The sequence below is a fragment of the Malus sylvestris genome, chromosome 6, assembly GCF_916048215.2.
Source record: "Malus sylvestris chromosome 6, drMalSylv7.2, whole genome shotgun sequence".
NCBI classification, from domain to species: domain Eukaryota; kingdom Viridiplantae; phylum Streptophyta; class Magnoliopsida; order Rosales; family Rosaceae; genus Malus; species Malus sylvestris.
Window position 1 is genome coordinate 17813129 of NC_062265.1, and position 23189 is coordinate 17836317.

A 23189-nucleotide genomic window follows, 5' to 3' on the forward strand; every position below is an offset into this window, starting at 1 on the left:
TTTTAGACGTTAGTTGCATACTGCACACAACATCAAATGAAGGAAAAGCTTTTAATTTAATATTTCTATGAAAAACTACTTCCAATTGAGAGACAAATGCTAGATGCCTCGGCGGGTGGTGCTTTGGTTGACAAAACCCCAGTTGCAGCCAAGATCTTAATAGCCAATCGAGCCTTGAATGCACAACAATACGAAGGAATTGGATAGAGAAACACCCCACGGCAACATCAAGTAAATAAGGTAAGTGCAATTTCTGAACTTCTATCTCAAATGGCTAATCTCATTGTTATGTTGTCACAGTTTGTTGAAGGATCGAAAGTGCAAGGAAATACAACTTATGGCGTGTGTTCTATACAAGGACACCCTCTGAGAAATGGCAGCAATTGATAGAAAATGGGGGATGGGAAAGGGCCAGCGCCATTGAGTTCCAAGGCCAAAATCAGCCAAAATATGATCCATACGCCAACACTTACAATCTGGGCTGGAGAGATCACCCAAACATGAAGTAGAGGGAGCCTTAACAATCTCAACAACAAGGAGAATTTCGACAACCACCCCTTGGGATGTTTCAAAGGCCATTCGCACCAATGCAACCTCAACCACATTCGGCCCAACCCAATTCAGGTATGTTTTTGGTAATGATAAAGTTATTCAATTACTCACCTCCTTGACGCAGAGAGTACAAAATCAAACCAAAGAGATGCAAAATCAAGCTAAAGAGGTAGACGAATTAAAGAAGCAACTTGGGCAAATGGCGGAGTTCATAGGGCAGTTTAGAGAAAAGGCAAACTGCCTAGTTCAACCATTATCAATCCGAAGGGAGGATTTGGAACCGCTAATGCTATCACTTTGAGAGAAGTGGTAAAGAGGTTGGAACCAGCCCTAAAACGTCCAAGAAAAGTAAAAAGAGGATGAAACACTGTTGCTCGAAGAAGAAGAAGTGGACAAAGCCACGACAAGGGTAGAACAACCCTTGCCGCAACCCTCTAAACCTTCCAAACTGTCCAATACAGGTAAGGTTGGTTCAAATTCGAGTTTTTCTCACCCTATTACACCAAACGTGCCTTTTCCTAACAGGTTTATGCAATCTAAGAATGAAGATGATGAAAATGAAATTCTGGAGACGTTTAGGAAGGTGCACGTCAATATCCCGCTCCTTGATGCTATAAATCAAATCCCAAAGTATGCTAAATTTTTGAAGAAGCTTCGTACAACAAGGAAACGGATTTAGGAGAAATAGGTGGTACATGTAAGTGAGAATGTCTCTGCAATGTTTCAAAGAAAGCTGCCATCTAAATGCAAAGATCTAGGTAGTTTCACTATCCCTTGTGTAATTGGTAATACAAGGTTTGAACATGCTATGCTAGATTTAGGTGCATCAATTAATGTCATGCCATATTCTGTTTATTCATCTATAAATCTAGGAGAGCTTAAAAATGATGGTGTTATTAGTCAATTAGTCGATCGATCTAATGCATACCCGAAAGGAGTTTTCGAAGATGTTTTGGTGCAAGTAGACCACTTGATTTTTCCTGCAGATTTCTACGTGCTTGACATGGAGGACTCAGGCGACTCTTCACCATCGCCAATCTTACTTGGACAACCTTTCATGAAAACAACCCACACCAAGATTGACGTGGCTAAGGGAGCCTTAACTATGGAGTTTGGTGGTGATACGATTAACTTTAAAGTTTCTAAATCTATTGAGAATCCTAATGATGTTCGTTCTTGTTTTGCCATTGATGTAATTAGAAATGTAGGGCAGGAACGTTCAGTACCAATTAAGAAGAATGTATTTCGAGCCACCAACGAAGAAGGAATTGGAATAAAGCACAAGGGACACGCCCCTGCCATCAAGAAACCTAATCTGACCGAGAGCACCCATAGTGAATTTGTTCATAGTGCTGCTACTTTTGAACCGACATCGCAGTACATTGGTAAGACACCTAGGCCAACTCCAATTCCCATTTCAAATAATAAGATGTTACCTTCTTTGGTGCAGGTACCTAATCAAATTCAAGGTGTTGGGCGAGTTCATGTTGACTTAAGGAAGCAAACACCATAATCAGGAAGGATCACTATCTTTTTCCATTCAAAGATCCAAAGTATGAAGTGTTTCGAGGGGCAGGTTATGGAGGAAATACCCTTCCATGCAGTGGGCTCCAATGAAGCTTAAAAATGAGGTATCGTTCGACTGGAAGATGCTAAAGCAAGCACTTCTTGGGAGGCAACCCATGCGTTCAAATAAAAGAAGACCTAGGAAGCTCCGACTCCATAACCAGATTTGCATTCTTAAACTCTACCCTTTATTGCTTTTACTTTGCCATATTTGTCATGTTTGTTAGTTGTTTTGTTTGCATGTTAGTCTATGTTTGAAACATTGGGGACAATGTTTGGTTTAAGTGTGGGGGGGGGGGGGGGTAAACAAAGTGTTTTTCATTGATTTTCGTGGGATTTTATTACCTAACCCTTCTAGAGTTGTTTTTCACTGTTTTAAGCGTTTTTAGTGTGTTTTGAAGTGTTTTAATGTGTTTTGAAAGAGAAATACGAAAATTTGAGAAAAAAATTAGAAAAAGTTTTGAAAAACCCAAAAAGAGTCGTTTAGAGTCGTTTTTGTGTGTTTGTGTCTTAGGATACCTTCCAATATAATGATGAGGATTTGGTTTTTAATTGCATGACTGTTAAAGAAAGTTACAAACATGGGTGGAAGGTTGATATGCTCTTTGGTTAATACTTGGTGATGCGAAAATTAAGTTAACACACAAATTAAACCCTCTTTTGACAATTGTAGTATATATGTAAGTAGGGATCGTTCTTAAACCGGGGATTAGGAGGGATTGCTAAAACACTTAAAGTGACTCAAATAGACAAAACTAAGCTTTAAAAAACTTAACTAAACTTAAAAGACTCAAAACAAGTTCACAAGACTCAAAATAAGCTAAAAACACTCAAAACTACCTCAAAACACAAACTGGGCAGTTTCTGACTCTAAACACAAATTTGGACGAATTGTAGTTTTTCCTTGACTCAAACACTCAAAAGCACAATCTAAAACAGATCCTAACTAGTTAGACACTCTAAAGAAAAGGGGGATTTGGTTTCGGACGAAAATAAAGTAAACAAAACAAGAACTAAAACTAGACAGATTTGCACGAATTTGGTGGAAATAGATGGATGATGGGCTAACTAGGAGGTCCTTCTCCACACATGACATACTTGCATGCAAAACAATCTCCAGTTGCTTTTTCAATGAACCATGAACCTCAACACCACAAGTTAATTAGGTACGCTTAAATTAACCCTCAGATTTTCCTTAAGTCATTGAATTGAATGGAATTAGCGCATTGCAATCAAATTATTCCTCAAAAGTTCCCTACATGAAAGCGCATAATAGAGAAACAATCAAAGATCATTAAATTCTATGAAAATCATAAGTGTTGACAAGGCATTCGTAACTATGAAAGCGCATGATACTTATGCCAGGAATTTACTTAACATGATTGTGACTAACAACCTTTACTATTTATGAATATAAGTTCATAACGATTAGGTGAAACTCCCTTATATCCTAGCATCAGATTTATGCATGTAAATTAAGTGTGCACTCTCAACTCACATACATAAACAAGTTTTAATTCAAACAGATAAGTAAATTGAATTCACAACTGGATGTAATCAAATCATATTGCAAATATAGCCATGGTTTCGAAATTCCTCCTAGCTAAGAGGGGTTTAGTTCCTTATACTCACAAAACAAAGATTATTGAATTTAAACATTGAAAACAAAAGAAAGACTACACCTAAAACGTTCCAACAACTCTAATTCGAATGGCTGGCACATCCAATGGCTCTCATCCTTCTTCCTTGCTACGGCATAAGGTGTGGTTGGTGGTTTTGGGGGTGGTGGATGTTGTATTCTTGTTTAGGATGATGAATGATGGCTGATTAGGGTGAAAGGTTGCGGCTGAATGTGTGTGGAATTGTATGGATCGCAAGAATGGTGAATGAAGGGTGCGATTGAATGTATTTCTGATGGTAAGGGGATGATCACGAATTTATGGCTGAAAATATGTATATATAGGCACGGCACAAACCCTAGGATGAATCAGATTAGGGTTATGAATCAGCACATTAAAAGTATTAGGGCCCTAGGGTGCGGCATTGAGTTTAAATCCACCAAGAAAAGAGTTTGGCCCAATTAATTTCATAGAAGGATTTGTATAACCCAAATCCACAAGGAATAAGGCCTAATAAATCTGAATCCAACAGGGAAAAGGGATAGAGGGGTGCGGCAGATATTGGAGGGAAATGAGAGTGGATTGCAAGGAAAGGCAAGGCGTTCTAGAAGGGAACAGGCGCCACCTTTGTAGGGTTTCTAGAAACAATGTGTTTTGTGGTTGATTTGGGACTTCTAGAAGGGAATACTTCTAGAAATAGCTTCTAGAAATAGATATTTAGGTCCCCTTGCAGCTAGATTTAAGGCATGATAGGATTAGGATAGGATAAGATAAGATAAGATTGGTTTGGATAAAATAAGGTTGGATGAGATTTTGGATAATGTTTCTTCTTTTGAACTGATTCCTTATCTTCTTCGTTTTGAATTTAATTTCTTCATCTCCTTATCAGATTCCTAGCCATCTTTAGTCTTCAATTTCATCCAACTCCCTTGCTCCAAGCATATGATATTCATTTCATGCCCAAAACTGCTCCAAAATGCACCTTCTTGATACTTTAGCCCTTTGGTCCTATAAACACACGAAAATGACTTGAAATACTAATTTAACTAAGAAATAACCACATAAATGCACAAGAACAAGCTAACTAAGTCACATAAATATGCTCTTATCACTTGGTTGTAGTTGTCATTAACGAATTCACATGTAATCACAAAAGAAGAAAAAAAAATTCAGTTTTTGTAACATGCTTGAAGGAAGGAACTTAAACTAACACTACAACCCTAAGAGACTTGAGCCTAAACTTTTTTTGGAGAGTTATTAATCTGTGATTTCTTGTTGTCTAAAGTCATTGCATGATCTCATTATTTCTTTGCTTGGTTGCTACTTAGAATGCGTTTTCATCATTATAATTCCAAATACTAGAACTCATGCCCGTTTCATTCAAAGCTTAAAATTGAGTGCATAACATATAACAAGATGAAGTTATTTAGTTACCACCAGAGCCAAAAAACCTTAATCCCTTACATATGTATTGTAGGTTTAACCCCTTTGAGCCTTATTTAGCCTATATTTTTTATTAGCCACATTATCCTTACCTAGCCTAGAATAGGATTATCCATACCCTTGTTCTTAAAGTATAGTGGAGCATGACTTAGAGGGAATTCCTGTTTATCGACATTATGCAGAAAACCAAGTGTCAGGGAAAGGTTTTTCATGAGAAATATGTATGGTTAGTGTGCCAAAAGAAAGGAAGGGCACGGGTAAAAGAAAGAAAGAAAAAAAAAACGTGAAAAAGAGAAAAAAGAAGAAAAAAAAGTTGAGAAAAGAAAGGAAAAGAGTTGAGAAATAAGTGAGGATGAACTTACAAGTATTGGTGAAGAAAGGGTCCAAAAGTTTGAATCTAGCCCTAAGTATTGTTTGAATTTCCCCTTTGTGTTAAAGTTGGTTGCTGCATTCAAAAGTGAATTCTAAGTATCAATTTCATTACTTTGCTAACTATTGCTTTAAGGACCTTTGTTTATCCTTAACCTTTCTTTGTTAGCCAATATCCTTAGTCCCATTACAACCCTTTGACTTTTATCTTAGTTGTTATGTGTTTCAATATGTGGAGTTTGAAATTGGTATGAGCATATGGAATCCCTGGTTCTTGCTTCTAAGTAGTGGCATTCCGTTCCTGAGATCATATACATGTTATATTGATAATTCCAGAAAGTTCCTTCTTTGATTATGACATATGTGAGTGCTAGTCTACATGTTTACATCAATCTTCTCACATATACCTAGTATAGGAAGTGTAGTCAGAAAATCTATGTGAAAATAAAGAGTATATCTGGTGAGGAATTGAGGGAATTCTCTAAGGCATGTTACTACATTTAAACCATTGTTTTAATTGATCAAATGTGAACTAGTGAGTGGTGACTACGATTAAGTGTGTGCTCGAGGGTAAGGATGGCCAAAATCTATGTGAGTAGTGATTTTTAACATGTCATGTTTCATTGGAAATCCCTGAGGCGAACATTGGAAGGTCTAGGTTATATTTTGTTTATTTTGTTTTGTTCGAGGACTAGCCAAAGCTAAGGGTGGGGGAATTTGATATGAGCATATTTATGTAATTTAGTTAACTTGTTTTCTTGCATTTTCATAGCTAGTTTCTGTTTATTATAGTGATTTAAGCTATTTTCATGTGTTTTATATGTCCAAATGACAAAGTTGGCAAGAAAGTGCAATTAGGAGCATTTTGGAGCAGTTTTAGCCCAAGAATGGATAGCATATGCATGGAGCAAGGTGGATGGACGTTTTTGAAGTTCAAGAGGCTAGGAATGTGCTGAAAAGATGAAGAAAATAAATTTAAGACAAAGAAGATAAGGATTCAGCTAAAAAGAATGAACATTATCCAAAACCTTATCCAACCTTATCTTATCCAAACAAACTTTATCTTATCTTATCCTATACTAATCTTATCCTACCTTAATTCCAGCTGCAAGGGGGAATCAATTGCATATTAGATCACCTAAAAACATGGTTCTAGAAGCCTTATCCCTTATCCCTAAAAATGTGTCGTACCTAGCCCTTCTAGAAGTGATGTTTCCTGAAGCAAAAACCAATCCTTTTCTTCCCTGGAATCTGAAATTGAAAAGTCCTTATTCCTTCATGATTTGGAGTCATAATTCCCCTCCTACACAACTATGCCGTGCCTTATATTCTCCCTATAAATATATTGTGCCGCAGCACTCAGAAATAACCCACCTTCCATCACAATTTCGTGTCATACATCCCTCATATACATACATCCCTCTAGTGCCGCAGCTTTGTAAGGAGAAAGGAGAGGAGACCCCTGGAGCCGTGCTTGCCATTCAAGACCCTTGGATTGTTGGAGAGTTTCTAGGTGTATTATATTTTTTGTTTCAATGTTTAAATTTAATTGTCTTTCTTTAATTGCAAACATGTGGAACTAAACTCGTTTTAGTTAGAGGTGAATTCAAAGCCATGAACAGATATGTGATATGAAATGATTACATCCAGTTATAATTTCATAAATCATGAATGCAATTCACTTATCTATTTGATTGATAACTAATTCTTGTGTGTTAATTAAGGATGCATACTTAGTTTGCATGCATGAATTTGATGTTAGAATATAAGGAAATTTCACCTAATCGTTATGAACTTGATGCGTAAAATAACTAAACACACAAATTAAACCCTCTTTTTATCAATTGTAGTAAAGTATGTAAGTAGGGATCGTTCTAGGCCGGGGATTAGGAGGGATTGCTAAATCACTTGGAAACTGACTTGAAAACGTGAAAACAAAGTTTAAAACACTAACTAGACTCAAAGAATGCAAAACTATACTTTAAAACACTAAAACAAACCAAAAGACTCAAAACAGCCCCTAAACACTCAAAACTACCTTAAAAACACAATCTGGGCAGTTTTGGGACTCTCACACAAACTTGGACGAATTTTGGTTTTCTAATGAACTAAAACACTTAAAAACATAATCTAAGACAAGTTCTAATTAATATGACTCAAAGAAATAAGTTGGGGTTGATTTTGAACGAAAATAATTAAATTAAGACAAGAACAAAGTAAACAAATTCTTAGACAAATTTGGGTGAATTAAAACACTCTAAAACACAACCAAAACAGAAATTAAACACTTTGAAACAATAAAGTAAAAAGGGGGATTTTGGTTTTAATGAATTTGAAAACAAAATAAACTTTGTAAAACAAAACAGATTGTAAATGAATTTGAATGAAACTTATGGATGGAAGGCTAGCTAGGAGGTTCTTCTCCACACATGTCACACTTGCATACAAAACGATTTCCAGTTGCTTTTCAATAAACTATGAATACTCAACGCCCCAAATTAACCGTGAATTGCACTAATTAACCCTCAGTTTTTCCACAAGTTATTGGGTTGGATGATTGCATACGACAACCCAAAACATTCCCTACAAGTTCCCTACATGAATTGCATAATAGAGATACAAGCAAGAATCATTAAGTTCTATGAAAAACATAAGCATTGACGAGGCACTCATTACTATGAATTGCATGAAACTTATGTCAAGAATTTACTTAACGTGATTGTGACTAGCAACCTTCACTACTTGTGAATATAAGTTTATAACGATTAGGTGAAACTCCCTTATATTCTAGCGTCAAATTCATGCATGAAAATTAAGCGTGCACTCTTAACCAACATACACAAATTAGTTTTTATATGAACGGATAAGTAAATTGAATTCACAACTTATGAATCACAACTGGATGTAATCAAATCATATTGCAAGTATGAACATAGTTTCGAATCACCCCCTAACTAAGAGGGGTTTAGTTCCTCATACTCACAAAGCAAAGATACATAAAATTAGACATTAAAATCAAAGGAAAGAAAACACCTAAAATGCTCCAACTTGGTAGCAAGTGCATCCAAGATTCCTCCTTTCCCTTGCTTGCGGCATGAAGCTTGTGGACAGATTTTTGGGTGGATTTATGGTGTAGAATGGATGGGGAATTTTGTGGAAGGGTTTAGGGTGAGAGTGGAAGAGTGTTTGATGGTTGGGGAGTGGTAGAGAACTAGGCAAAGAGGGTGGAAGAAGGTGGAGTGGCTGTTATGTTTTCTAGGCACTAGAATGGTGTTTTTGGGGTGTTTTGCTTCCTAGGGTGTGTATGGACGAATTTCTGTGATAAAATGATGAATATGGGGGATTGTCCTTTGGGCAAGGGGTGTAAACATGTATTTATAGGCCCCAAAAACCTTAGAAAATCAGGTTAGGTTAAGGATGAAATGCATGGCAATTTGTGTGTGTGGTGTGCAATGGTCCAAGGGTGAAAATGAAATGATGATGCAAAGTGTGAAGGGTAAAATGGAGTGGTCTTGTAGCTAGGGGGCATGAATGATTGTGTACATTGCATAGAGATGGAAAGGGAGGTGAAAATGTGTCAATAAATGGGTCAAAGGTGCAGCAACATGTGGTACACAAGGCATGGGATTCCAAATGTGAATGATGGAGCATCAATTGGTGCATGTAATGGATGTAAATGTTGTCTAAAATCTAATGAGTGAAGGGAACAAGAGGTATCAAGCAATTGAGTGTAATAATTAAATGAATTGAAGCATGAAATTAGAAATTATGTAGGGGACAAGAGTGATCAAGCATGGCATGGAATCCAAAGGGAATTCTATGTGGTTTGCATGGCAAGGAATGCAAGTTGGGGTGACAGATTTTTGGGCTGTTTTCTTCATCTTTTGGACCATAATTCTTCGTATTCTTGGCCTCTTTAGTTCTCAAATTCATCCATCCACTTGGCCCATGCATTTGCTATCCATTCCAAGCCCGAAACATGCTCCAAAGGCCTCCAAAATGCATCTTCTTGCATACTTTGTACTTAGAGTCTGAAAACACACGAAAATGACTTTAAACATTAAAATAACTAAGGAAACACGACATAAATGCACAAGAACAAGCCAACTAAGTCGCATAAATATGCTCCTATCAGAACTTATATTCACAAGTAGTAAAAGTCACTAGTCATGATTGTGTTAAGTGAATGGCAGGAGTATCATGCAATTCATAGTTACGAATGCCTCTTCAATGCTTATGATTTTCATAGAACTTAATGATCTTTGATATGTATCTCTATTATGCAATTCATGTAGTGAACTTGATAAGAATAATTTGGTTGTGTCGCTGAGTCCAATACAATGAATTTAGGAAAATCTGAAAGTTAATTTGTGCTTCTCATAATTAATTTGGGGCATTGTCATTCATGGTTTATCGAAAGAATAACTAGAAATCGATTTGTATGCATATGTGTCATGTGTGGAGAAGGACCCTCTAACTAGCTACTCACCCATTAAATCACCAATTTCGTCCAAAGTTATTTAGAGTCTTAAATCTTTTTAGTTTGAGTCTTAAATTCGTCAAAAACCAACTCCCCCTTTTATATGTCGTGTCTTTAGGTTAGAATTTGTCCAATTGGTGTCTTATTAGTGTTTTGAGTCATGTTTAGTTAGAATTCGTCCAAAGTCACCCTTAGTTTCTGTTTTGAGTCAATTTGGTTGTTTTGTGCTGTTTTGAGTCATTCTAGTTTGTTTTGAGTCATTAAATTTTAGTTTTCTGTTTTTGAGTCTAGTTTGAGTTGATTAGCAGTCCCTCATAATCCCCGGCCTAGAATGATCCCTATTTATCCATACTATAATTGTCAAAAAGAGGGTTTAATTTGTGTGGTAGTTAATTTCACATCATTCAGATTTGGAGATCACAATGTAAGAGGGATAACACCTGATGATGTTGCCCTAATCTTTGGACTGAACAATGATGGAGTGGAACTGCCAAACACCGAAAAATCCTCCAAATCTGGTAAGAATGACAGATTGATCGAGAAGTACTTTCATAATGTTGAACGAGTGAAAAAAAAACCACATTTTTCAAGAGTATAAAAAATCACTCGTTGACCAAACTCCAAAAGGTGCAAGAGATACAGCTTCAATCATATGTGCACATCTCATTCAATCAGTATTGTTTGCAAACTCTGGCTCATACATCACATGGAGCTTCGTGCAAATTTGTGGAAAGTTTGACGAAATTAGCAAATATAATTGGGCCAAGGGTATAAGAGATTACCTTTTCACAATGATAGGTACATCACAAACCAAGAAAAGGAAATGAGGAGATGAATCAACAACCAGCGGTTGCACCATTCTTATTGTGGTAAGAATATAAGAATTATAGTTTTGAAAGTACAAAATTTTTGTTATGATTCTCAAACTGTAACTACTCTCACTTTTCTTAATTTGTGTAGTATTGGATATGTCTTAAATCAAACCTTGTTGAGACGATTAAAGGCCAAGAAAACATGGTCCCGACGATAGGAAGATGGGACACAACAATGATACACCAAGCAATTAAAGATATCAAAGTTGAAGATTTTGAGGTAATAACTAATAATCAAAATCATTTTCACATAATGCTTAGATTTTACATTTCTAGAAACAATTCAACTTTCAAAAAATTATAAACAACCCTAATGTGTGACTATGTGCAGATTGCCAGTGCGATTCTTCCTATTGAAAAAAGAGAGGATTATTCCAAAAATGGCGAAACAAAGACAACGACAAAGAAAAGAAAGAAGACTAGTGCTAAAAAACATGACCAAGGTAAAAATTTTGAGGTAATGACTAGTAAACATAAATAGTAACTTATAATCCAGAAAAAATGTCTTACAATCCAGAAATAGTTACTTATAATCCAGAAACTTTGATATCTGCATACTTTCTTACACTATAATTTCATAAATAGTGACTTATAATCTAGAAACAATTACTTGTAATCCAAAAATAGTGTTCCTTACTTTCTAGAACTATAAAATCCAGAAATAGTGACTTACACTCCAAAAACAGTAACTTATAATCCAAAAACAGTTACTTGTAATCCAGAAAGTGTTACTTCCTTATTATATAGCACCATAAAATCTAGAAACGGTTGTTTTACAGTCCATAAAGCTATGTAATTAGAATTCATTTTGAAAATCCATAAACAGTAGCACATTAATAATTTGAATTAATAAATAATACTTGTGTAACTATGTGCAGATTGCTGATCTTACTGGTGAGAAAGTAAAGGATTCTTCCAAAAAGACAAAGAAAAGACTGACAAGGAAAAGAAAGAGCACTGTTGCTACAAAAGATGTGATGGAACCTGATCAAATAAGTGAAACAGATGAAGCACATCAGTGCAGCACCATTGATGAAGCCCAACAATAGTTTGACAAGTTGTAAAATGAAGAATTTCTAAAGCTCAATCCAGATTATCAAACTCACATCGATGGTATTGACACAACAATAATTGATGATATGTTCAACCAATTTGAAAAATGTACGGGGCATGGAACAAATGAGGTAAATGGTGCTCAAGCAAATGATGATGCATGCAATTGACAATTTGCAAACAGCTTCTGTAGTTTCTAGTCAAACAACTGGAAAACTCAAAAGAGATATCGAAACGCTTCAAGAAGAAAAAGAGTTAAACAAGAAGAAAGTTAGTGATATGGATGCTGAAATCCAGCAGTTATGGTTGAAGAACACTGAAGCTTCAAGAAAAGTGAATCTACTTCTCAATGACATTGGAATCCTGAAGAATAAGCTACAAGAAAATCAAACAAAAGTTCTAGAAGTTCCAATTGATGATCAAATGGAGAGTCGAGAAGAAGTCTCTAAATATCAAATGGAAGAAGTTCAAATAGAGGCTAAAACGGAGGATATAGAAATTACCAAACAACCAGAAGCGATCACTGGAAAAGACCAAGTCCAATTGATGTTCAAATGGACAGTCGATATGTAGAAGCTGCCAACCTAGAAGATACCTCTAAAGTTGAAGCTATGAATGAGGATTCATCTGCTAACATGGCTACTCCAAAAGGCAAGAATACTAAAGATGGACAAGAAGAAAATGCTGAAGAAAAAAAGTGGACAAGAACTTTGGTTAGAAATATTCGAACCAGGAATGATCATAAAGCAAACGTCCTTCGACAATTTGACTATGTCCTCATCCAGAAAAACCCAAAAAAGAAGGCCAAGTACATATATGCTGTTAGTGACAGTGAAAGCCCTTCCATTGTTATATCACAGCCGGAGCAGAATTTGGAACCAATTATTGAAAGAGAGAAGGAAAAACGGATACTTGGAGGACAAGAAACTGAAAAGAAGAAGCCAGTGGTCGAAACTCAAAAGAAAAAACCAATGGTTGAAACTAAAAAGAAGAAGCCAATGGTTGAAACTAAAAAGAATAAGACAGTGCTTGACAAAGAAAAGGTGAAGCCAATTGTTGACAAAACACAAAAGAAAGTACTTGAAAGGCCAATAGCTGAAACTAAAAAGCACAAGCCAATGGTTTAAGAAAACGCTTGAAAAAAAAAAAGGTGAAGGCAATTGTTGACAAAACAAAGGAGAAACCAAAAGTGGTAAAAGCAAATCCGATTGCAAAAGAAACAAAAAGAAAGCCTGCAAAAAATACAAATGCAAAGAGCTCAAAGACTGATAAAGGCAGTTACTTCCCTGCGACAACAAACGCTTACAAGTTCCTTGACGATGAGACAAGAGAGAAAATCAAAGAATATTACAGACAGGATGAAATGTAAGTTTTCGATAACATTAACTATGAATTTACTTTTCATAAACTGTATGCTTATTTTCTTAAAATCGAGAAACTTTGATATCTGCTAGTTTCTAGCACTATAAAATCTAGAAACAATTAGTTATATCCAGAAACTTTGATATCTACATGCTTTCAAGTACTATAAAATCCAGAAACAATGACTTACAATCCCGAAACCCTGATATCTACATACTTTCTAGCACTATAAAACTAGAAACAGTGACTTATAATCCAGAAATATTTACTTATAATCTAGAAACAGTGAACAAAATCCAGAAACAATGACTTTATAATCCAAAAAACAGTTACTTATAATCTAGAAACAGTGAACTTATATTTCATAAACAGTATGCTTATTTTCTTCAACTTCATAAAGAATGTGTTTATTCCATAAACAATGAACTTATGTGTATTTAACACTTAATTTTCTTGCAAAAAGATTATTTTTGGATGCAACCAAAGAAATAGAACATGGCGCATGAGCTTGTTGTTCTGAAGTCAGATTTGACATCATTTTTATTGATGGTACAATTGACTCGAATATAATTGATGCGTCCTTCTTCATCATGTTGAAAAATGAAACAAAGATGGGACAAGAGCAAAATCTATATCTTCCTTCCTTCCTCTTTGCAAGTGTAAACAAGTTTATTTACAACAAATTTCAGTTTGTCAATTTAATAAACAGTAAAAAGAGGTTATATTATTATTTCAGAATGACATGAAGAAAACAAGTTCGGAGAGTGATTAGCAGCATATTGATCAAACATTGAAGAGACTCTTGGAAGAGAATGTTGACAAAGTGGGAAAGGTCTTCATGTTAATAAAGCATTACTTCCACTTCACCCTAGTAGTTTGGGATATTAAAAATGAAAAAAATGACACACTACAATTCGAAACTACCAAGGATAGAAGGCACCACATATACTTTAAGCATGATGTGCAAGTGGTAAGAAAAAAACATTTAATCAATTACAAACTATTATACTATGGTAAGCATTGTACAATGATTTTAAGGATTTCAAGCACTGTACAAGGATTTCATAGGAAGTGATGCAAATGAATTCAACTTAATTTTCTTTAGTAGATTCAGCGGGAAAATTATTAGCTCGAATATCTTTAAAGCTCAACAACGTTCTTCTAGAACGAGGTGAGTGAAGTATCTCTTTAATGGTTTATTCACTACCATTGGACAATATTATACAGGCAATGCCATACCTTTCAATCAATTTGGATGGACCTTAAAGGGCTATCAAAGGTGAATTTTGAGGTACGAAGTTAGTAAAATAGTGGTGTTTATGCAAGATGGTTGAAAAACTTCTGGTTACATTACATGGGTGTATTGTTTTATGAAAACTTCAGATTTACATGGCACTTTGTTCAAAACTTCAAGTTCAAGATAAAACTATGAACTTCAGGTTCATAATACCTACAAATGAACACAATATATACAAGACAATATATAAAGTAATTGAAAACAAATATAATGAAAGTGGGTAGCTATGAGGCCCTTTGTGTGAAAAGATAGGTCGCAATCCAAAATATCGCGCTGACATGGAATGGGTCTACAGGCCCAAAATTATTAGGAGCTTCAACCCCAAAAAGAAATAATTATTCTTTTGATTTTGCTCGATTGCATGCCAGCTAGTGAAAATAGTTGGGTTAAGAAAGAAAAAGTGAAAAAAAAATCCTAATTAATAGGGTTTAGGGTTTCATACTGGAAAGAGTAAATAAGGCCCAAAATAACAAATAGACAAAGCCTAATTGAAAATTGGACAGGTTGGTTTGATTGCTAGCCCAGAGTTGGTTGCAAATCCAACTAAGATCAAAGCCCAACAAAGTTGGGTTTAGGTTTCACTGGGAAACCTTAAGGGAAAACCATTGCAGAAGGATACGGAAGTGACATAAATATCAAAATCGGTGTCAAGGAATTTGATCTCAAACAAGGAGAACCGAGGTCCAGCTGGAACCTTTGTTTCATGATGGACAGTGATTCTGAACGTCGAAATCAAGAATAATACAACTGGAGGCAGTGTTGTGTTCCTTTCAAGTGCAAACATAAGGATAGTATAATGGCACAAGTAAGGGTGTCAAACCACAGGGACTGATTAGAACTCTACAAATTACTAGCTTTATGAGAACCCTAACTAAGCAATGAAAATGAAAACTGAATTTAGATTTTTGTTTTGTAAGCTAAAGTAACTTAAAATGCAAGAGAAGATAAAGATAAATGATAGATTGATTCAGAAATGATGGGAACAAAACTAGGGATACCGATTTCACCATTACAAGTCAATTCCATGAAAATTAAGTCAAACGCGTTCAACTCTCCAATCTACAACTAGGGTTCGTTTTACTTATTTATGATCATCCATTTGATGTGTGGTTGTGATCAAGTACTCCTAATATGCAACCTAGTTGTGATGTTGAACTTAGATTAGTAAGTAAGAATCCATTAAGAACAAGAAAACTTCAAAGAACCAAAAAAATCACATGGTGGGATGTATGCATAGTAGTTTCTTCATTCATTCACATGTCCACCAAGATTAAGCATGATGTGTACTATAACGTTGATCAAACAATTCATAAGCAACCCTAATGGTGATCAAACATTAAGATTAACAAACAAATTATACTATAAAATCAGTGCATGAAACAAGAACACTGATTGGTAATTTGAATACTTTAACTTAATAACATATAGTAGGTTTGCAAGGCTACATTGAAATCCCCAACTATGAACTTAATCACACAACATGATTACAAAATATTTAAATATCAAGGACAACATCAGTGAAACTAAAGTTCATAGAAGAAACCCCCTTAAAGCAATTCTGATGTTAAACTGCTTCAAGAACAACGCGACTGTGTAGTTTCTTCGATGGCAGCAAATGGCGAAGAGAATTAGGATTTTGTTTCTAGAAGAAAGGCCAAAGAAAGAGAAGAGAGAGAGCTTTGGGCAACCCCAAGGGGGCTTGTGTAAAAGTGATCTGAAACCCTAGTATTCATATGCTAAATAGGGCTGTAAGATATTCTAAAGTGATCCCAGCAACTTAGCCTTTGTTTTGCACGTTTTTGCCTTATTTGGCACCTCCAAATCAGGCTAGATATCCCAACTCTTTTCCCATTCTGTTCCTGGTCTTCTAACAAACCAAATTCACCTTGGATTCTTTATTTGCCCCAAAAATGTCATGTTTTCACCTCTTTTGCCTTCAAATTGATCATAAAGTACGTGTAACTGCACACTAATACAAAATAAGGTAAAATGTAACCGGTTTAACTCAAAAACATCACAAAGAGGCTAGAAATGGATGGTATAAATGCATGAAATATATGAGTTATTAGGCAGCCTCGAGATTCTTCAATTTCAGCGAGCATAGATCGCGATAGGGAACTCCAAAACCTGATAAGCTTTTTTCAAGAAATTCATCAAATTTGACAATGGTAACTTCAAATTTGATGAGGAATGATTGGTCTGAGGTCTACAATCATGGTAGACAACGATGGAAACATTTTAGACTTCTAGTGTGGGTTTCTCAACTACGTGTCGAGGTTTCAACTTTAAAAATCCTTTCAAGATTCATCTAGAATCTTTTGTTTCCACCTTGAAAATACATCCTCGAAGATGAAGGATGACTACAGGTCGTCAAATGATGGTGTAACGATCACCAGAGGTTAGTGACTTCTGCTGGGATCAAAGGACGAAGACAACGCATATGACGTCTTTTCAATATAAGAATTTATAGGTTTTGGTAGCTTAGCTCAGCGGGCTTAGTGGTGAGGCGTGGCTTCAGGCCGCAGCTCACATGATTAGGGTTGAAAAATCTTTTTTCTTCTTTTTTCTTTGCTTATTCACATAGATTCAATTCATTACAATAGCAGCAGTAATATAATATAATTACAAACAATAATTTAAGTAGAACATATATTTGAAAACAAAAAATTAGGCTTCATGCTCCATGGTGAATGTTTAATGCATTCTGGCTGAAAATATCCATGTTTAGATCGTGTTTTAGAAGCACTTGGATTACGATGATGAATCTTGTCAACGAGTTTGTAATAGAATAACTTTCACTTCCTTAGCATAGTATCATGAGCGTGCTAAATAACGTGTTATAACTTATTTTATTAAAGGGAGAGATAGGGTGTAGCAGCAGAGAGATAAAGAGAGTTAATGAATTTATATGATGCATATTTTCCATCACTTGTGTCTAAATTATAGTAAACTACATAGGATTTCTTGTCTTGCAAGTAATACAATCATAAAGGAATAAGATCTTCTAATATTCTAAATACAATTTACTATTGCCACTTTGTACTAAGGTCTAATGGTATTCTTCTTCACTTGTAAGTGAGAGGTCTTAAGTTCGATCCTCGCCAAAGACAAATTTGAACCATATTATTGCTAGCCCATTCTGACCCCCATTCTCTCATTTAGTGTAGATAATATTGTTTGTTAAAAAAAAAGAAAATAGACATTTTCTTAATCTTGGGACAACAATAGGATTTTTCGAATATGCACAGAGCATGCTCGCGCCATGCACAACAATAGGACAGTAATAGGATTTTTTTCTACACCTTGAAATGACCTAGTTGCCCTCCCATATAAATGGGCTACCAGAAATTCCAAATCTCATTTCTCATTTTGTAGAGAGAGAAACAAAGAGGGGAGAGAGAGAGAGAAAGGAAACCTCTCTTGCCTCCCCCACCTTCTTGTACTCCGTCGATGACCTAGAACATGAACAACGGCACACGTAAAACCCATATTCCATTTTACCCTGGTTTTTGCTTCTCATGATCTTTATGACTCTTTCTTTCTTCCTTTTTTTTTTTAATGTTTGGCTTAACTTCTGCAAATTGTTGTATTTTTCTAATGAAATTTGATAATTTGAATTGTAGAAATGGGCTTAAGTTTATTGTGATTGCCTGTTTGGTTTCACTTTTGAAGAAGTGATTTTGTTAGTGGGGAGCTGATTTTAGTTGATATGTGAAATTGAATTCTAGGTCATTAGAATTTGAGAAGAATTTTGGTATCTTTGGCTGAGTTGTGTGAATTGAAACTTGTTTATATGGTTTGTTATGATTTCCATATTCCAAAATTACATCTTGGTATTGGTGGATAGTTGACATGATTATTTGCAACATATTTAAAGCTTCTTTAATCTTGAAATTCAAATTGGATTATAAAAATATTCAAAGCTCTTAACTTGAGAATGGTTTTGAAGGGTGTACAATATAGTTTTTTTTTTAAAAAAAAAAAAAAAACATTTTCTATACTTTTCCCTAGTAATGTTAAATTAGTCAGCTTGGAGTATAATTTAGAGAAACTTCTGCTTACGGTATTTTATTTAGTTTGTGGTTCTTTCCTCATAGTAACACATGAGAAATGCTCAATGCACAAACATTCGTGTACCTATGGTTCGTAAATGTGAGATATGGTGTTTAAGAATCACAAAGTTATTATCTTCTGCTCAGCATCAATTATGTTAGAGCGAGTGGAGTGAAAACTGTTATGCCTGCTTAGTTCAGTTGTTCTTGTTTAGGCTACAATTTATTTTCTTTTTGTCAATGTGATTTCCCTTATAATATGCTTCATTTCATTGGGGGACCATTGTACTTCTCCACTCTATTGTACGCTTTCAATTGGTAGTTTATGGTTTGAACTGATAATTGAAGGAAAAATCATTTTTATATACTAAATGGTAATTGTGTGTTTATGGATAAGGAACTGAGGAGCTTTACGTTCATCAATTTGATTTTTGGGAAGTGGGTACTCTCTTGATTTGATTACTTGCCATGCTTTGCTTAATGCTTAGGTAAGACAACTTTCTATTGGTGACACTTATGTGGTCTCAGGTCATTTCTGAGGGATTGTTATGTTCTTGGGTTCAATGGATTATCATATGATGTCAAAGTTAAAGATGCTTTCAACTTCTTGAGAAAGATGAGCAAGAAAAGTTTGGTTCTAGATGGCTACTGTTGCAACCTTCAATGCTCTTACTGATGGCCCATATAAGGCTTTTGAGCTTGAGGAATCACATTTATTATTGTACAAGATGGATTTTTTATTTAGGTTATGTTGACAATTTTATGGAAACATTGGCAATTTGAATGGTTTACCCTCTGTTGAAGGCTTTTGTAAAAGGCCAGCTAAAAAATCTTCGAATGGTCTATATCCAAATGAATACTTTTGTTTATTTTCTTATATCTTTTGTAAATTCGTTACTCAATTCTTTTATGGGTCGTTCCTGTCCATTATGGTTTCTTGTGTCTCTTTTATAGCCCACATGATTATTTCATCAATGAGGAATTCTGCCAAGATTAGTGAGATTTCAAAGTTTGTTATTTTCTGTACATTTTAAATGTGCATATTGTGAGCATCCAGTGTGCATGGTGTGTACATGCTATGTGCATGACTTGATCATGTTCTGCACATTAAAGGAGGTCAAATTTGGGTTTGTGCTTTATTATTTTAGTCTAATTTGGACCTAACGCGATTAACAACACAGAATCACACCCTACAGGATTCGAACTTACGACATCGGGTTTGGAGACTTAAGCATGCTTTGTTCATGCTTTGTGTTGTGCATCTTTTCATTTAAGAAAGCAAACATTATTAATGTTACCAAAAACTTCTCCTTTTTCCATTTACTAACAAAAAGTACATGACAACTAAATTTCAAGAAAAGTAAAGGAAAAGAAACAAATCTAGTACTGTGGACATTGTGCACTTCCATAGTCGTTGCATGCTTTGATGGCAACATTATCATTGTGAAATTTATTATTCTACCTTTAACTTCTCTGTCCACCCGAATTGACCAAAAAAATCGTCGAACTCTTTCTCTACACTCCATTACGCCCACTAATTTTTTACGGGTGAGAGAATGTAGAAGCTTTAAGCTTTTCTTTTTTTTCATCCCCCCGTGGCACAACAAGATCACACCATAGACATACGTTGATGCTTGATGACCCATGGGGATCGCCATCTTTAGAGACTTAATTTTGAGTTCGGAATTATTGTATCTGAAGTACAATCACATCCCTTGGCTGTACAAGGCCTCGAGATTGTTACACTCCCTACATCGTTCCAAGAACTTGTACACTTCTTCATCTCTACTCCATGAAGTCAACAGGTTGACCCTTTCAAATCTCTGAATGTTAATGTGTTCGAAGATGCAGTGATGTTGGGCAAGTTAGTTGAACCTCTTACACACCATTTTTGTTGAATATAGGTAACAAAATGAGCGGAAAGCAACCTTGGTGAGTATTTCCAGAAGAAGCTCGTCCGGAAAAGATTGTATGAAAGTTGGGATTGTTGTGCCTTTCTTCATCACTCTAGCTTTCTTAATAGTTCTGCCTTTCTTCATCGTTCTACAACTTCATGAGGTGGTTTTTGCTTGGATAAGCATGAATAAATACATCACCTCTCATTGAACCCGTACATGCACAATTTCCTAATTAATTATCTTAATTAGGAAAGTGTGATAATAACCAACCATCATCAGTCATAATTCAGACAGTCCTCGAGAACCCAACCACACACCAAACTTATGAGATCCATCCTTGACTATTACTTCTACTTTTTTTATTTGTTCACATGGCATGAAGATGTCAGGTGCATATATTGTGCATGTCAGGTGTATGTCATGTGCATGTTTTGCGCATGTTAGTCATTAATGTACAATATCCAAAGAAAATAATAAAATGATAGGCAATCATTGATGAGTGGGAAAAAGTGGCGGCAAGGTAGATATAGTAACAATGACATAGCAATGATGACACCTTAGGTTAGTTTTTTGTAATTATGCCTAGTTTTTACGAAGAAAAATTGAAAAGTACAAAGTGATATAGTTACGAATTCAATAGTATATGAGAGACATAAAGGAAAACAATAGGCTACGTTAGAATTTAAACACTACGATTACAACAAAATTAAACGAACAAAAAAAACAAACTTAGTCTACCTATCTCTACCACATAATATATCACAAAATATATATTCACTTCCTGATGTCATCTACAGGCATTACAGGAAGTGAATTTTTCATGGTAAAATGCATCCCAATGCGTTCGGAGTGTAAACGGACTTTGTGGACTTCCACGGTCCTACAAGGTTTCATGGCAGCATTGTCATCATGAAGTTTTAGAATTTGGGCCCTTACTTCCCTATCCACCCAAAAACCTGACAAACACAGGCAAAAAGATGAGATTGCAACTGAGGCTCATTCTTACATTCTTTACTCTCTTCCTGACCTCATTGCTCAAAGCCTGTTGCACCCTTTGCGAATTTATCTCCAAACTCAATCCGTAACCGTGCCTCTCACATTCTGTGCAGCTTTGGCTATTGTTCTTCACATTCCCGTCAATTACCTTCTTGTTCATGTGCTCAATCTCGGGATCAACGACGTGGTGCTAAGCGGGGTTTGGACTAATGTCAACCTTGTAGGGTCATTGATTGCTTACATTGCAATCTCGGGTGTGTACAAGAAAACTTGGGGTGGTTTTTCCAAAGAGTGCTTTAAAGGGTGGAAAAATCTAATGAATTTGGCCATTCCAAGTTGTATCTCGGTTTGTTTAGAATGGTGGTGGTATGAGATCATGATTTTGCTATGTGGTTTGTTGCTTAACCCTCAAGCAACAGTTGCTTCAATGGGAATTCTGATCCAAACCACAGCTTTGATATACATTTCCCCATCTTCTTTAAGCTTTGGTGTGTCAACAAGGGTGGGAAATGAGCTTGGTGCTAACCGCCCGGGAAGAGCAAGACTTGCAACAATCGTAGGCCTATCTTATAGCTTCATATTGGGATTTTCAGCATTGTTGTTTGCCGTGACTGTGAGGAACATTTGGGCCAGCATGTTCACCCAAGAGTCGGAGATCATTGCATTGACGTCAATGGTGTTGCCAATTATCGGCCTATGCGAGCTCGGAAACTGCCCACAAACAACAGGTTGTGGTGTTTTGAGGGGAACTGCTAGGCCTAAATTGGGAGCAAACATAAACTTAGGTTGCTTTTATCTTGTGGGAATGCCTGTAGCTGTGTGGTTGAGTTTTTATGCAGGGTTTGATTTTAGAGGACTTTGGCTTGGTCTTCTGGCAGCCCAAGGCTCATGTGTTCTGACCATGTTGATTGTTTTGTTTACAACCAATTGGGATCTTCAAGCCCAGAGAGCCAAGGAGCTCACAGGAACTTTCACCATTGATGGCGATGATGATTTTCAAGATATTGATGAAGCTAGTGAGTCTTTGAGTCCATCACCAAACACACAAGAATGCAACAAATTATCACTAGTATGACTGTAATCATTGACCGATTGTTGGTGTAGGTTTTCTGTTGAGAAACATAGTAGTATCTGTTTTGGGAGTTTTGAGGCAATTTTGTTTCTTTCTTCAAAATGAAAACCAATTCTATAGTAAATGACATTGAGAATTTTTTATGACGGGATATTTTGTAGAACCAATGTTTTTTCTTTTGACAGATTCTTGTGGAAGTAACATGCTTTTGTTCATAATTGTTTAATTATGTGGTCAAATGGGTTTAGTGGGATTAATTTGTTTTATTTAAGGTCTACTAATTAATGGGAAATAGAAGAAGATCAATGTTGCTTTTGTTTCTTATCTTGTGGCGGTTTGTTTGTATTTTATGAACTTAAATGCTTCGGGAATTTTAAGTTTTGAGTTCTAACTTCTAACATAAGTGGCTACGGATCCGTTACCCTTTGACTGCCAACTTCATACGCCAACCTCTCATTTGTGCTATACCATTTTCACACTTGCTTTTTCTTTCATTATTTTTGTCTATCAAATATGTCAAACATATATGAAGTGATATGTATGCCACATATGAAGTTT

At 35.7% G+C, this 23189-nt stretch overlaps 1 protein-coding gene and 1 pseudogene across 1 annotated transcript; both read left to right on the forward strand.

Moving 5' to 3' along the window:
• The first annotated feature begins 1555 nt into the window (after positions 1 to 1555).
• On the forward strand, positions 1556 to 19341 carry LOC126625482 (uncharacterized; annotated as a pseudogene).
• A 2050-nt stretch (positions 19342 to 21391) lies between these two features.
• On the forward strand, positions 21392 to 22634 carry LOC126625483 (protein DETOXIFICATION 49-like). Its single transcript, XM_050294567.1, has 2 exons — positions 21392 to 21414; positions 21533 to 22634. Exons 1-2 carry the CDS (start codon positions 21392 to 21394, stop codon positions 22632 to 22634), a joined length of 1125 nt encoding a protein of 374 aa, XP_050150524.1.
• Positions 22635 to 23189: the final 555 nt, after the last annotated feature.

Excerpts from the sequence above, each read along its gene's own strand:
- LOC126625483 (XM_050294567.1), top strand. The coding sequence starts at position 21,392 with ATGCATCCCAATGCGTTCGGAGT. Across the intron at positions 21,415-21,532 it reads CATCCCAATGCGTTCGGAGT|GCAAAAAGATGAGATTGCAA; the intron begins GTAAACGGACTT and ends TGACAAACACAG.